This window comes from Sciurus carolinensis, chromosome 7, assembly GCF_902686445.1.
Source record: "Sciurus carolinensis chromosome 7, mSciCar1.2, whole genome shotgun sequence".
NCBI lineage: Eukaryota > Metazoa > Chordata > Mammalia > Rodentia > Sciuridae > Sciurus > Sciurus carolinensis.
In genome coordinates, this window is record NC_062219.1 from 124,591,736 (window position 1) to 124,608,453 (window position 16,718).

At 42.3% G+C, this 16,718-nt stretch overlaps 1 protein-coding gene and 1 pseudogene across 1 annotated transcript; one reads left to right on the forward strand and one right to left on the reverse strand.

The window, feature by feature from the left end:
• The first annotated feature begins 514 nt into the window (after positions 1-514).
• LOC124988851 (exportin-T-like) lies at positions 515-3,571 on the forward strand. The gene is given in 4 exon segments (XM_047558645.1): positions 515-720; positions 723-785; positions 788-888; positions 920-3,571. Coding segments are annotated over 4 exon segments (2,814 nt in total). The 5' UTR covers positions 515-590; the 3' UTR covers positions 3,440-3,571.
• A 10,503-nt stretch (positions 3,572-14,074) lies between these two features.
• LOC124989349 (patr class I histocompatibility antigen, A-2 alpha chain-like) lies at positions 14,075-15,950 on the reverse strand (annotated as a pseudogene).
• Between the last annotated feature and the right edge of the window lie 768 nt (positions 15,951-16,718).

Below are 16,718 nucleotides of genomic sequence, written 5' to 3' on the forward strand. Positions count from 1 at the left end.
AGACTCCTAAGGTTTATTGTAGCTGTTAACATCAAAAGTTTGGGGCCATTGGGAGCGCGCTTCGCGCTGACTCAGCGGCGATGGTGGCGGCGTTAGCCGGCCCTCGCGCTCTTTCCCTTCCTGGGGCGCCGACCCGCCCGCCGGCTTGCTAGTCTGCCTGCTCCGCGCCACGCAAGAGAAGGCGCCAGGGGACGCGGAGCGCGAGAGGCGCGCGGCCCCAGCCTGCTGGGTCTCGGGAGTTAGCGCTGCGGCCTTGGCGGAGGACTACGGCGACAAGGACGAGGGCCGCTCACCCAGCGGCCTGCGTGCAGCGTCGCTCCACTCCGCTGACCGGCCCTCGGGAGTGCAGGCGGCGAGGCGAGGCGAGATGGAGTGATAGGGAAGGAGTAGAGAAGCGTGATGGTTCCCTGTAACCAGAAAAACGAGTACTTTTGGAAGCACTAATTAGTTGTTACTGGGGGAAGTTACGTTTTATTAAAGCGACTTGTTAGCATGATGTTAAAAGGCTGGAAAGATATGTTTGTGGATTCTTCTGTGGGATCAGAGGGCACGCCTACTTTAATCAGAAAACTCCAAGTATAACCGCAGGAATGGACGAACAGGCTCTTTTAGGGCTAAATCCAAATGCTGATTCAGACTTTAGACAAAGGGCCCTGGCCTATTTTGAGCAGTTAAAGATATCCCCAGATGCCTGGCAGGTGTGTGCAGAAGCTCTAGCCCAGAGACTTATAGTGATGATCACATAAAGTTTTTCTGCTTTCAAGTATTAGAACATCAAGTTAAATACAAATGCTGAATCCCCAACCAGAGAAGACCTTTATACGAAATAAAGCAGCCCAAGTCTTCGCCTTGCTTTTTGTTACAGAATATCTCACTAAATGGCCCAAGTTTTTTTTTTTTTTTTTTTTTTTTTTTTTTTTTTTTTTTTGACATTCTCTCAGTAGTGGACCTAAATCCAAGGGGAGTGGATCTGTACCTCCGAATCCTCATGGCTATTGGTTCAGAGTTGGTAGATCGTGATGTGGTTCATACATCAGAGGAGGCTTGTAGGAATACTCTAATAAAAGATACCATGAGGGAGCAGTGCATTCCAAGTCTGGTGGAATCATGGTACCAAATCTTACAAAATTATCAGTATACTAATTCAGAAGTGACATGTCAGTGCCTTGAAGTAGTTGGGGCTTATGTCTCTTGGATAGACTTATCCCTTATAGCCAATGATAGGTTTATAAATATGCTGCTAGGTCATATGTCAATACAAGTTCTACGGGAAGAAGCATGTGACTGTTTATTTGAAATTGTAAATAAAGGAATGGACCCTGTTGATAAAATGAAGCTAGTAGAATCCTTGTGTCAAGTATTACAGAATGCTGGATTTTTTAGCATTGACCAGGAAGAAGATGTGGACTTCCTGGACAGATTTTCTAAGCTGGTAAATGGAATGGGACAGTCATTGATAGTTAGCTGGAGTAAATTAATTAAGAATGGGGATATCAAGAATGCACAAGAGGCACTACAAGCTATCGAAACAAAAGTGGCGCTTATGTTGCAGCTACTAATTCATGAGGATGATGACATCTCCTCTAACATTATTGGGTTTTGTTATGATTATCTTCATATTTTAAAACAGCTTACAGTGCTCTCAGATCAGCTAAAAGCTAATGTAGAGGCAATCATGTTGGCCGTTATGAAAAAATTGACTTACGATGAAGAATATAACTTTGAAAATGAAGGTGAAGATGAAGCCATGTTTGTAGAGTATAGAAAACAACTGAAGTTATTATTGGACAGACTCACTCAAGTTTCACCAGAGTTACTGCTGCCTTCTGTTCGCAGAGTTTTTGGTTCTACCCTGCAGAACTGGCAGACCACACGGTTTATGGAAGTTGAAGTAGCAATAAGATTGCTGTATATGTTGGCAGAAGCTCTTCCAGTATCTCATGGTGCTCACTTCTCAGGTGATGTTTCAAAAGCTAGTGCTTTGCAGGATATGATGCAAACTTTGGTAACATCAGGAGTCAGTTCCTATCAGCATACATCGGTGACATTGGAGTTCTTTGAAACTGTGGTTAGATATGAAAAGCTTTTCACAGTTGAACCTCAACACATTCCATGTGTATTAATGGCTTTCTTAGATCACAGGGGTCTGCGGCATTCCAGCGCTAAAGTTCGGAGCAGAACTGCTTACCTATTTTCTAGATTTGTCAAATCTCTCAATAAACAAATGAATCCTTTCATTGAAGATATTTTCAATAGAATACAAGATTTATTAGCCCTTTCTCCACCTGAGAATGGTTACCAGTCCTTGTTGAGCAGTGATGATCAACTCTTTACTTATGAGACAGCTGGAGTGCTGATTGTTTATAGTGAATACCCAGCAGAAAGGAAGCAAGCCTTAATGAGGAATCTATTGACTCCACTAATGGAGAAGTTTAAAATTCTGTTAGAAAAATTGATGCTGGCACAAGACGAAGAAAGGCAGGCAACTCTAGCTGACTGTCTCAACCATACTGTTGGATTTGCCAGTCGAACCAGCAAAGCTTTCAGCAACAAGCAGACTGTGAAACAGTGTGGCTGCTCTGAAGTTTATCTGGACTGTTTACAGACATTCTTGCCAGCCCTCAGTTGTCCCTTACCAAAAGATATTCTCAGAAGTGGAGTTCGCACTTTCCTTCATCGAATGATTATTTGCCTAGAGGAAGAAGTTCTTCCATTTATCCCATCTGCCTCAGAACACATGCTCAAAGACTGTGAAGCAAAAGACCTCCAGGAGTTCATTCCTCTAATCAACCAGATTACGGCCAAATTTAAGATACAGGTATCCCCATTTTTACAGCAGATGTTCATGCCCTTGCTCCATGCAATTTTTGAAGTGCTACTTAGACCTGCTGAAGAGAATGATCAGTCTGCTGCTTTAGAGAAGCAAATGTTGCGGAGAAGTTACTTTGCCTTCCTGCAAACAGTCACAGGCAGCGGAATGAGCGAAGTTATAGCAAATCAAGGTGCAGAGAATGTAGAACGAGTGCTTATTACCATTATCCAAGGAGCAGTTGAATATCCAGATCCAGTTGCTCAGAAAACATGTTTTATCATCCTCTCAAAGTTGGTAGAACTCTGGGGAGGTAAAGATGGACCAGTGGGATTTGCTGATTTTGTTTATAAGCACATTGTCCCTGCATGTTTCCTAGCACCTTTAAAACAAACCTTTGACCTGGCTGATGCACAAACAGTATTGGCTCTCTCTGAGTGTGCTGTGACACTGAAAACCATTCATCTCAAACGGGGCCCAGAATGTGTTCAGTATCTTCAACAAGAATACCTGCCCTCCTTGCAGGTAGCTCCAGAAATAATTCAGGAGTTTTGTCAAGCGCTTCAGCAGCCTGATGCTAAAGTTTTTAAAAATTACCTAAAGGTGTTCTTCCAGAGAGCAAAGCCCTAAGGACTGGATTTCCCTTTGCCTACTTCATGATCAGGAATTCCAGTTAATAATTTATAAAGAAGCAATTTTTGTGTGCCATTCACACTGTCTTTTTAACATTGTTTTGAGCTTATTGCATATATGTATTAGAATTTTTCTGTAAAATGGGTGTAATTTTCCGTACATACAGGTATGTGACAACAAGAGAAGTTGCTTGCATGCCAGCTCAAATTGTTCTATATAAAAATGCTATTAAAAGACAGCAGAGTTATGCCTCTTAATTTTTTTCTTTATTTGAAACTTTAAGTCCTTTCTTTATGAAGACCATAGCAGTGGAAAACAGTGTAATTTTCTTAAAAAATGATGAAAATGTTTAAAATTTTTAGTTTTATGTGTGCAGACACATAAAGTATGGGGGGAATACAACAGTCAAAACTAATTTTTTGTAGATAGCCATTACGTTTCTTTAAACTGTTTCAATGCCAATGTGTATTCTACAACAGAATGGGTTCATTAATTGATTGATTGAAAAGTAGGTGCCAGTGTTATACATTTTTTATAAAATAAAAAAATAAAATAAATTTTATGTTGTGAAATCTAAAAAAAAAAAAAAAAAAAAAAGTTTGGGGCCTACCCAGTTATTTTTCCTGCTTCTTGTTATCTGGAAACTCCTTTTCTGCCTGATGACTTAGCAGAAACCATAGAACAAGAAAGTGAGGGAACACCTTTAAGTCTCTGAGCAAAACATAGTCAAACTTTAAGCGTATATCTAGCAAAATTGTCCTTCTAGAAAGAAGAGAAAATAAACAAATGTTCCAGTGAATGGTAAAGAACATCGTTGCCTATTGATCTGCACTGGATGTAATAGTAAAGGAATTCTTCACTTTGAAAGCAAACAATACCAGTAAAAATCTCAGAAGGTAGGAGCATCAGAAGTGGCAAACGTATGGCTCAATGCAAAAAACTAACTCTCTCCCTCTCTCTCTCTCTCTGACCTTTTATTTTTTGGTAGTGGGATTTTAAACAAAGTGTAGTGCTTAAACACTGAACCACATCTCCAGTCCTTTTTTTATATTTTATCTTGAAACAGGTTTTGTTAAGTTGCATAGGTCCTTGATAATTGTTGAGGCTGGCTTTGAACTTGAAATCTTCCTGCCTCAGCCTCCTGGGACCCTAGATTAACAGGTTTGCACCACCATGTCTTGCTTTCTTACACTTACTTAACAAATATGAATAGAGCTTTAACTTGGGAACTTTGAACTTTGAATAGATATACTAAATATAATACCTATAACAATGAGAAAAGTTTAGAAGTCTAAAGACTTCCATATTTATGCAAACTAAGACAATGGTAATGGGAGGTAGACTGAATAGTTAAGATGAGCATTGCAATCTTAAGGAAGCCCTTATGAAAATAGTGACAAAAATAAAGCTAGCAAGAAAATTAAAATGGGATTCTAAAAACAATTGAAATCATTCAAGAGGACACTTTTGAAGGATGGATTCAGTAGATAAAAAGTCATTTGGCAGTCTTTTTATACCAAATATTTATATAAATAACTCCAATTTCTTCTGGGTGCTTTTTCTTGTTTCTGAAGAGAAGAAAGCACTTGATTGCATAGTCAATCCCTGTACATTTATATTTGCTGATTTGTCACAACCACTCCAAAAGGGAGCAGCTTAACATTACCAGGGTTTATTATCCTGTTCCTTTCCTATGGGCACAGTTCAAGGTCAAACTGGAAGGCTGATTGGCAGCGAAGAACCTCATTCACAGCTCATTCCTGTAGCTTTTGGCCACAACCCTTAGTTCCTGGCCACTGGGGTCTCTCTTAGGTGACTGTCCAGTTCAAGATGGCTTAGCTAAGAGTGAATGATGCAAGAGAAACCAGAGCAAGCAGGAGACCCCAGTGCCTTTCTCTCTGTGGCTGCACACCATTGATTCTGCTTTGTCTCTTTACCACAGGTGAATTTCCTAAGTCCAGCCATGTTCATGGGCAGGGGAACCAGTTTCTCCTCTTGAGTATCAAGGAACTTGTGATCAGTTCAAAACCACCACAGTCATCCTTCTGACCTCAAATTATTCATATCCCTTCCACATGCACAATAAACTGCTTTCCTCTCAAGACTTCCAAAAGAATCATCCCATCACCTAACCAGTGTAAACTCCAGAGTCTCATCATCTGAATCAGCTCCAGCTACAGATGAGTCTCCTTGAATGAACTGATGTAACTGAGCTCTCCACATACAGTTCACAAAAGCTCACCCAGTGAACTAAAGAAAAGAGTTATCTGAACACTAACAAGCCTAATATAAAGTTTTGAGGCATAGATGATGGTCACATGAAGTCCTAGCTCCTTTGATATGAGGAGAAGACTCCATGAACGCAGAAATAGGAAGAACCGGTAAAGTGTATTTGGGCTACAATTACTCCTAAGCAGGTAAAACCTGTGAAATTTTGGTCCTTCTTCCTAATGTATCTCTCCCAATTTTCAAAGCTTTCCCTGTCCCAAGGCTTTACTGAAGCAATTATATGTCATCCATGTTTCTTCAAAGCTAGCTATGAATAAAACCTAATTTCCTACTGTATGGTTTAGATATGGGGTGTCCCCCAAAAGGTCCCAAGTTAGGCAATGCAAAAACATCTATAGGTGAAATGATTAGATGATGAGAGTTGTAACCTAATAAGTGGATTGATCCACTGAGAGGGATTAACCAGGTGGTAACTGTAGACAAGTAGGGTGTGTGTGGAGTAGGTAGGTCACTGGGGGTGCCTGCATTTAGGGGGTATTCCCACATCTATTTCCTGCCACTCCAACACTTGACACAGTCTGTCGGAATAAAGGACTCAACGCTTGACATGGTTCTGTTGATTGTCCTCCCTCTTGGGGGCCATAGGCATGGCATGTCTCCAGGTGTATTTGCTTTTTAATATTAATAATCAATATATCATTTAGAAACTTATTGGGAAGGTTTTATTGTATTGGGACACAAAATAATGCACAATAAAAATTTAGCAGGAATACACAGATAAAATATAGGAAAATAAACAATTGTAGCTGTGCCCGAGTTAAAAGGAGACTGTGATAATAATAGATGGATAAAGAGACATTCCTCTGAGCTTGGATGCAGTGTTTAACCTTTGCTGCTTTCCTAGTTTCAGTAGTTGATTCTAGAGGTACTTTACATAATAAAAACATTTAGGTTAGTCATAAATATAATTTGTGCTTTTCCTATGTTTAGTATAATTTTTTGAGAATCAGAATAAGATTGTAGTCCACCATTATATGAAATTAGAATAGACTAAATATTAATTATAAGTTGATTTCTTTGTCCTTTAATAATAGAAAAAACTTTTCACTGTTAAACACGGGAGTTCATGGTGGGGGTGGTTTCTCAGAAAATCTAGTGATGTGTTTGTTCTGAAGGTTGAAGGTTGGCAGATCATGGTGCCCTCAGTTTAGCTGGGAGACGAGGTTGTTTTAATCTAGCTGGGAAAAAAGGTTGTTTTGGTCTGGACTATCATACAGAGAGAATGTGTACTTGGAGAAGAAGCATAGATTGTACTTTTGATGGTTTTTCTTGTTTTAAACTAACCAAGCATGATATAATCATTACTAAAGAAAAATATCTATAAAAAGGCTGGCAGAAAAAATAAAGACAGATTCAGCCTCAGAACACTTGGTGTCTCTGTGTGCTGTTTCTCCACTGAGCCGATGTCTCCCATCCACCTAGGACCCCCGATCCCTGCTACGGCTGGACCCCAGCAGGGTATATTTTGTCCCCAGTGAGTGCAGCTCTCACTCTCTGCTTCCTGATTGCCATGTCCTGAGCTGCTCTTCTCCTCCACACCCTTCTGCCCTGATGGTCTGTATCACCTCAGGTCCAGACCATGGAGGTGGCTGTCTAGGCACTGAGACCTCTGAAACCCCAAAACACAAATGAACTTTTCCTCATTCATGTTGTTCTTGTCAGTCTTCTTTTGGTCACTGTGACTCAAAGCTGCCTAAAACACCAATTTTGAATCAGACCAAGTTTGGAGGACACTCCCTCCCGGAATTGGGAATATATTTCTTCTGCTGAGAGAAGAAAGTTGGAGGCCAGATCCCCGACCCGGGCAATCTCCACAGCAGATGGGAGCAGAGATGCCCACTCAGGCCTGTCTATCTGCAGTATCACTAAGTCCGCATAAGAATGTTTCCTGTCCATGTCACTTCTCTGCCTCTCCTTTATAAATTCTGTGAATTTTCAGTCATTTTGGAGATGGAACTTTTGAAACAATTAAGTTTCTTCCATCTTTCTTCAAAGCTGGCTTTAAGTAAAAATATTTTACTACCAATTTGATTTCAAAACTTCCTGGAGCAGAAAGCCTTATGGCCTGGCTTGCTTCCTCCCAGGCAATGTTACAGCTGCCCAATAACAACTGAGTCCTGACCTCTTCTTCCCAGAGTGGGATACTGTGCTGCTTGGTAACATCCTGGCCATTTTTGTGTAGGTTAATGGAGAGAGTGAGAAAGAGAAGGAAGAAAGAAGGGGAAGGAGGAGTAAGATCTCTTTTTCTTATCTTATGGGGCAACAGTTTTATTGGTTTGGGGCTGCACTGTTTCCTTCCTTCCTTCCTTCCTTCCTCCCTTCCTTCCTCACGTCCTCCCTCCCTCCCTCCCTTTCTTCCTCCCTTCCTTCCTTCCTTCCCTCCTATTTTCCATCCCTTTTCTCCACTCTTATAACTATATTTAACCTCAATTATCTCTTAAATAAACTGTCTCCAAACACAGTTACATTGGGATTAGAACTTCAAAAAATGAACTTTCCTGGGTGGGAGTGATGTTGTACAAGTGCTTGGTTCTCACTCAGACCCTTCTTGCATGCAGGATATTCATCTATCCATCACCCTCCCAATCTTAACTCAATCCAGCACAATTTCTAATGTTTCACATCCACAGTCTCAACTAAATGTTACTTAAATGAGATATGGGTCATACAGACACCTTGTACAATTCATCTTGAAGCAAATATCTCTCCAGCTGTGATCCTGTGAAACCAGACACCGCCAGTGCTCAGCTCTGCAGCTCTGACTCCCAGGCTCCAGGCAGCAACAGCCTGGCTTACTGAACCTACACTAGGGTCTCCCACTGGTTGGAGGCTTCTCCTCAGGCCTGTGCACTCTGATGGAGTGGTGGACTGTGGTGGGAGTGGCAGCCCTGGTTTTGTATTGTAATGACAATTCCCTTAGTTAAATCCCTTAAAATTTTTCACTATATTTTTATTAGTGTTTGCTCTGGAATTTTCTATGAAACTTCTTCAGATTTATATTAATTTAATTTCAGCAAGATATGGAAATTCTTGATAGTTTTATTTCCTTTCTTTTTGTGTTGTTATCTGTAAGTACATATCTGAATATGTTATAAGCCCTGCAGTATATTACAAGTATTGCTTTGTGTAATTTTGAAAAGATTTTCTTTCTTTGTTTTCAATCTCACTGATTTTAATTCTGCAGTGCAAGGTCTACCATAATTTCACTTCACATGTCAGGCACTTTCATCTTTGCAAAATTTATTCTGATCTTTTATGAATCCTCACTGATTTATTTATCTATTTTTATGACACTAGGGATCAAACTCAGGGCCGTGTGTGTACTAGGTAAGCACTGTATACCTAAACCCTCTTATTTTATTTTGAGACAGGGTCTTGCTAAGTTTCCCAGGCTGCACTTGATCTTGCAATCCTCCTGCCTCAGTCTTCTGAGTAGCTGGAATTCCAAGTTTGAGCTACCATGACTATTTTTGCCTCCTATGTAAACTTCTGAGCTTGAGGAATTCATTTACAATAACTGTCTTAATGTTAAATTCCCTGGATTTTCTCTGCTCTCTGTGTATTGCATTTTCTTGTTTTCATTGAATACTTGATAATTTTTAATTGATTCCACACGTTATTCACTGATAATGTCACAGACCCTTCTGCATACTGTCTCCAATATCCAGCAAACTATTAGCTTCCCAGCTTTCTGTTTCCAGTGGGAACACACTTTCTCTCACTCTGTGTATCCCTAGGTACATTGTTCCCTCTGGTGCTTTTGGACTATCTTTTCCTGTCCTTGCGTGGTGTTCTTACGTGTGTGTGCTGATGAACTGAGGGCGTGAGAGGTGCCCTCCAGACCTCCAGTGCTGTTATTTTCAGCAGCCTTCTCTATCTGCCTTCATCTTGCATACTCTGCTGTTATGGCCTCTCCAAATACATATCTCTGTGCCCTCAACTCCCTGAGGCTTCCGGGCTGTGTAGGGCTCCTCCTCCCTGCACTGTGTTCTGGGAACTGCATCCAGGAAGGAAGATGGACAACTGTAGAGCTCAGCTCTTTCATTCCTTTTCTCTTAGAGATTGTAGTGTCTGTCATATTTGCCCAATGTCTGAATGTCTTTCTATCTTTTTGTATGTTTTTATGAATTTCTAGTGTTTCTTAGTCCATTATGGCTCAGAGCAGAAGTCAGTGAATGGAATTTTTAGAATAACTATTACAATTTTACTTTCTAATAACTGAATTTGGTGTCTTTGAAAACAGCTAGGTTGTGGTTAGTTTTGTACTTCCACAGGCATTTTGAAGGTTGTCTCATATTTCTTTGTACATAACACTGGTTATTATATGTAATGTTTTGTTTTGTAATTCACTTATGAACCTCTTTCTACTACCTCTTGTTTATACTGGTTTTTGATCCTGTCGTGGTTTTTCACTTGCACTTACACATTTGTGCTCCTCACTTCTTGTTTCCTTTTAAAATGAATTATATAAATTATTTGATGCATTGGATAAATATGAATTCCTATAGAAATTTTTATACCCCCTTCAAATTTTGTGTCAAAACCAACCCAGGATATTTATAAAACAAAATAAAGGTTCATAGTTTTGGCCCAAAATGGTAAAGGCAATTTGGAAAAAACCTGTAAGAGTCTGGGGTGATGAATAGAAAATTCTCAAAAATAGTTGTTGTTGTTGTTGTTGTTGTTGTTGTTGTTCTTCTTCTTCTTCTTCTTCTTCTTCTTCTTCTTCTTCTTCTTCTTCCTCTTCTTCTTCCTCTTCTTCTTCTCCTGCTCACAAACAGGAAATTTACTAAGAATAATTTGGCATGGGAAAAGAAAATGATCTCACTTCTTCCTCAGAGGATATAATTTATTTTCCAGATTTAACAGATAGCCAGAATGTATCCTATTATACTTCTTATTCAAAGCATCTCTGAGGATGATCACCTGTATGCTTGTTATGATTGAGTGTTGAGTGTTCCCACGTTGTCCCTGGATGGTGCCACAGGGAAATGGTGAAATCCTTGAGAGTTGTGGCCTAGTGGGAGGTCCTTAGAACATTGGGGACTGTGCCCTTGAAGGACATTGTTGTACACCAATCCCTTCTTCTTCTCCGTTGTTCCTGGTAAGAAGGCGAGTGGTTTTGTTCTGCCCAGCGCTCCCAACAGGATGTGCTGCCTTACTACATGTATGAAATGGCAGGACTTCATGGACTTCACAATCCAAAACCGTGAACCATAATAAACCTTTCCTCTTTATAAGTGAATTATCTCAGGTATTTGGTTATTCTGACAAGAACATAACACAGTAATATACCTTGCATCTAAAAAAAATCAAAGATACTATTTTTCCAGTTTGGGCAAATACCTTGGAATAAGAGTAATTTTTCTCCATGAATTTTTGCACACTTTTATACTTTAAGCTAAAGAATTGTTATTTTACTTTTCTACTTTTGGATGATTCTTCTGTTTTTTTTATTCCTTCTAGATGATTTTAGGGAAAGAGGCAAACTTACACTCATTTTACTAAAAATGGAATCACCATGAACTATGAACTGATTCCTTCCTGCTGTTAATTGGACACCAGGCAGAGGCTGGCACACTGTCCTGTCTAGAGCAGTGCTACTCAAATGTGTACTAAGTGCCCGAACACTGGACTGTGAAATGTTTGTTACCAAACAACAAGGCACATACAGAAAGTGAGAGTGAGCCAGTTCACCTTTACCACCCCCCCGCCCCGTGTCCCAGACTAACATCAGTCAAGCAAAAGAGGCATATTTACATCAAGTCCTTGGGGCTGCTGGGAGCAGTTTGATCATCAGCTCTTGTATAGCAAGTTTGAACCACTCAGCTCAGCATCTCCACTGAGTGTCTGCAAAGTCCTGTCCTCACACTTGCCCCTGACAATCTTCTCTTCTTCCATTATCTTTCTGATTATAGTGTCACAAATTTTTGGTCCTCTCTCACTTCCTCTTTCTCATACTACAGTGAAGTTCAGTAAGAAGTGCTGTAAAGTCTACCTTCAAAATGTGTGCAGCATCCACTATTTCCCCTGCTCATACTCCAGGTGAAGTGAACAACATGTCCACCATAGGAGAGACCAGTTCCTTACAGTTTCCATGCTGCCTTGCTAGTGCTCCCATCTCAATTCTGTTCTTAGCTCAGCAGTTAGTGTGATGCTTTCAAAACATGCACCATGTCTGCTTTACTCAAAACTGCCTCACTCAATGCAAGATTCCTCCCATCAACCTCCAGATCTTGTGGTTGGCCTGCCCCTAAACTCCTCTGACTCTGCTCAGGATATTCCAGATCCTCCCTGTCCCTAGAACACCATGCAGGATCCTGCTCTTTTGCATTTGCAGGGCAGCTTCCTCCTGCCTAGAAAGATCTTCCTCTAAACACCCTGAAAAATTCCTTCATGATCTTCAAATCCACCCTTAAATGTCACCTTGCTAATAAGTTCTATGCTGATGGTTTTACAGTCATCTTCCCTCTCCCCAATCACCCGTTCTGACACCTGCCCTGCAACACTTAACCACCTAACATGAATGCTGTCCTTATATACTTTATTTAGAGTGTATCTTCTTTTTCTTTCCTATTGAACATGGGTCCCACAAAAGTGGCATTTTTGGTTTGTTTTAAGTTCCCTGATGAATCCTAGATGCAAACTGGGTGTGACCTATTCAGTACTGAATAAAGAAGAGCTGAAAGAATGATTAGCATAAGCTGCTCCCTCTTCCACAGACACTCCCTTTAATTAAAGGAGCCTCAGACCAACTGCTGCTGTGGCATCTGCAGAACAAGGGCTTCTCACACAGGGGTCAGAGCCATCTGGACTTTTCTTAGAAGTGATGCCCTCCTCCCTGCACACCAGCCCTCCTGCTCTCCACAGCACCCAAGCACATTTTGATCTTGAGAAAAGATGGTTCTTAACAAATAGGTCATACTTTCCAACTAAACAGAAACTTCTATTATACTGTTTTGTCTATCCAAGAATTTTCAACATAGTAAGTCCTAGGATTAATATTGTTAAGGACAGTGAAACTGTGGCATAGAGAAGATGGAACCCTAAGAGGCATTTATCTAAGATGAAAAATCAAGAGATCCCCCTCTCTACTATTTCCATAATCTGACTCCCTTAAAAATATTGCAGGAATGATAGAAAATATAATCCACAGAACTGCCCTTGATTTTGTGGAATGACAGGAAAAATGACTTCTGTTGCTGTCAAAGATGAGACATCCAGAGGAGAATGAGACCAGAACTCTTACTTAATAACCAGAAAAGAGATAATTTTCTCTATAGAAACTGAGAAACCAAAAATGATGGGAGCAGAAGGTCAGTCTCAGGTCTCAATCTGTGCTAACCCAGTGGCATGATGCCCTCCCTGCCCATGGTCCCAGGACAGGACCAGTCCTGCTGATGCTTGAGTCCCTTCATCACACATCTTGGAGGGATGATGTTCAACTGAAGGGACTAGGTATAAGAAGCAGGGAAGAGAATACAGCTAGGAGTGACCACATAAAAGCCCAGGATGGATTGAGCACAGACTGGGTGCCACCATGTCCACCCTCGGTTCTTTTCATCCCTCTACAGTCCCCACCTGCAGCAGAGGCAACACAGCAAACATGTGGACTGGAAGGTTTCAGGTTTTATTTTGTCTCAGAAATTTTAGGAGTCCTCTTCTCATTTAATTAACCCATCAACCACACTTCATGGCACAAATGTGAAATACAAATCAATATCCAGATTCTGTTTTTCAATAGGTAAGGAAGAAGCTACATCCCAGAGCAACATAAATCTAAATTGGGAATGAAGACATCCCAGTCTCACATCTGCTACAGAGGAAAGCTGATTGAGGAAGAGAACAGACTGTGGGGAGGGGTCTTGGTGATCAGGGATGTGCTCCTCTCTCCATTTCCTCACATGATGATGACAGAAACACAGACACATAGACACAGATAGATGCCAGCTGCACAAAGAAAAGTAGGGACCTCTGAATTCTCAGTAGGGAGCAGGAGGAGGACTAAAAAAATCCTGTATTAGTCAGTCCCACAGAAGGCTGCTGTCTCAACTGTAAAAGAAAGTGTTATGAACAAATTTAGATCACTCATTGTAATGGAGACACCATGAACAACCCATTGAACACTCAAAATGTCAAATCCCTGTGACAGTCCCTGTAACACAGGAGTCTCCCTCCCCATACCCCAACCCCTCTTCCTCTTCAGACCCTCCAGAGTCTCACCTTTTTAAGCAGTCAGAGACATATCAGAGCCCTGAGCATTGTCTCTACCTAGGCAGAAGAAAAACAGAACCTGGTCGGAGCCCACAGGAGATGTGGGTAATGGAAGAATCATGGGATGGGTCAGCTCCCCATGGCTTCCCATCCCCTGAGTTCCAGGAATGACTGTTCTTCATACTTAGAGGCAGCTGGTGTTAAGGTCCCATTATTCACACCTGTGAGAATAAAGCATCCTATGAGAGAACAGGTTGGAAACAGGTCTTGGAGCTTCCTCCTAGTGCTGGACACTGGAAACTGTGTTGCAGATATAGGGAAGGATCAGGAGACAAGAAGAAAGTAGATATGTAGGGATGAAACCAGTTGTTCTCCTGGTGATCTGTCCTCAGGAGGGAAATTCCCCTCTGGCCTGTAAATGCTGGGAATCAGGTTCCCATAACCTAAAAATCAAGAGGTTTTATGTCCTTTAATGTCTATGTGATTTACAAAGAGTAAACAGTGTAGATATTACTTCCCATTAACTAGGCAGGGCACACTTCTACCAGGTACCTGAAACCACCACTGGGACAAAAATTCAGACCCTGTATTTTTCCTACTTCTGTTTTTTTTCTTCCACAAGACAAAAGCGATCACAGCTCCAGGGACAACAGCTCCAAGGAGAACCAGGCCAGCAACATTCCCACAACGGGATGGTGGACCAAGTGGGTGGCTCTGGGAGAGGAAGGAAAGTTAGGTGAGGAGCGCTGATCCCCAGCTCTCAGTCCACACCCAGCTGAGGGTCTCCAGAAAGCCTCCTGCTCTCCTGACAACAGGCTCTGTGCCTTCACCCCCTCCTTACCCCATCTCAGGGCCAGGGGATCAGGCAGCCCCTCATGATGCACATGGCACGTGTATTTCTGCTCCTCTCCAGCAGGCACCACCACAGCTGCCCATTTCTGGAAGTTTCCATCCCCTGCAGTTCCATGTCCTGGGTCAGGTCCTCCCCATCTTGTTGCCATATCAGGGTGATCTCCTTAGGGTAGTAGCCCAGGGCCCAGCACCTCAGAGTGATGTGTCCTTCAGGGCTAGTGTGGTGAGTCACCTGTGTCTTTGGGGGGTCTGAGAGGAAGAACACAGATTCAGACATTTTGGCATTACCTCTCATGGGTCACTGAAGCAGCCGTCACATAACAATTCTGAGAATGGACAACATGATTGGGGTGGGGGAGGAAGCACAAAACCTTGACAGAAGCTTGAACTGAGGCTTCTGCATAATCTATTCATTGGAAAGTTCTAGAATCAGATTGAGACAACCTAGTGAAGAACCTTCAGATTCCCTTTGGGTAGAGGCTGAGACATGTGGAAAAGCTGGAGTCAGACCTCCAGAGACACTAGGCTGGAGTGGACCTGACAGTCTGTCCTTGATGCCAAGACTGCCGCCAGGGAACTATGGTCAGTTATTTCTTCTTTCCCACCAGCCAGGGAGAGAGAGACTGCATCCCTCACTTGTCTTCAGAGAAAGCGGCCTTCAGTTCCTCTAGGACAGCACCGGGGAATCCAGGCCCACCCGCCTCCCTCTGGAGAGGAGCAGGGCGGTGTACAGCGTGGGTGCCACTCTCCTCCCCTCACTGTGGGAAGCTGACAGAAAGATCTACAGGAGACCAGAGGGTGTCGCAGCGGCTCATACCCGCGCGCTGCAGCGTCTCCTTCCCGTTCTCCAGGTGTCTGGCGAGCCACTCCACACAGGTCCCCTCCAGGTAGGCCCTGTCGCCCTCCAAGGCACTGGCCGCCTCCCACTTGCACTGGGTGATCTGAGCCGCCATGTCCACCGCGGTCCAGGGCGCAGGCCGTTGTTCAGGGCGAGGTAATCCGCGCCATCGTAGGCGTGCTGCAGGAACCCACAGAGGAGGCGTCCATCTGGTCCCACGTCGCAGCCATACATCATCTGGATGGTGTGAGAGCCTGTCCTCGCCCCGCCCACCCCGCGGGTTTGTCGAGGTTCCCCACCAATGATTTGGGCCATTAAAATAGTACAGAAAAGAACTAGTATAGTTGAAAAAGGAATAATAAGGAAGACAGAAGAACTGTAAGAGCACAAGGCGATCAATAAAGGGTTTCCAACAACTTAGCAATATGAGTTCCAGAATAATTGAGAGTAAGGAAAGATTTTAAATTCTCAGGAAATATTCTCAGCATTTACAGTTCTCCCCAAAATTACATTTGAATTGCCCTCCCCCAAAGATGAAAACAGACCCCTGCCAAGATACATTGCAATGAAAATTCAGAAAATAGAGAGAAGAGACTGAACATTTAATAGGCAGGAAGAACAACTTTGGAAGCTAGAAAGTGTTGAAGCAATATCACGTGCATTCCAAGTGACAATATTTTCAACACCGATTCTGTACTAAGTTACAGTTGGAACAAGAGCTAGGGTGTCCAAAAGATATTTTAGATGCTTAATGTTTCAGTATTTTCTGTTCCATGTTCCTAGAGGATATGGCTAAATGAAGTGAGAAACAAAAATATGGAGAAAACCAAGAAAAGGGGATATGTAAAATGTAAGATGGAGCCAGCACAAAAGCGGGAGGCCAAGTGTTCCCTCATGAGGTGAAGGAGAGGAGGGAGTCAGCCTCGCTCCAGGTGTGAAGGCACCCAGTCCAGGTCTGGCAGGACTGGGAGCTCTAGGACAGGGGTCTTCACAAAGACCAAGTTGGTGGGACCTGGATCTGCTTGAATGTACTCATGGAGACTGTCTTAGTCTGTTTGGCTGCTCTAACACCTCATGTTGAGT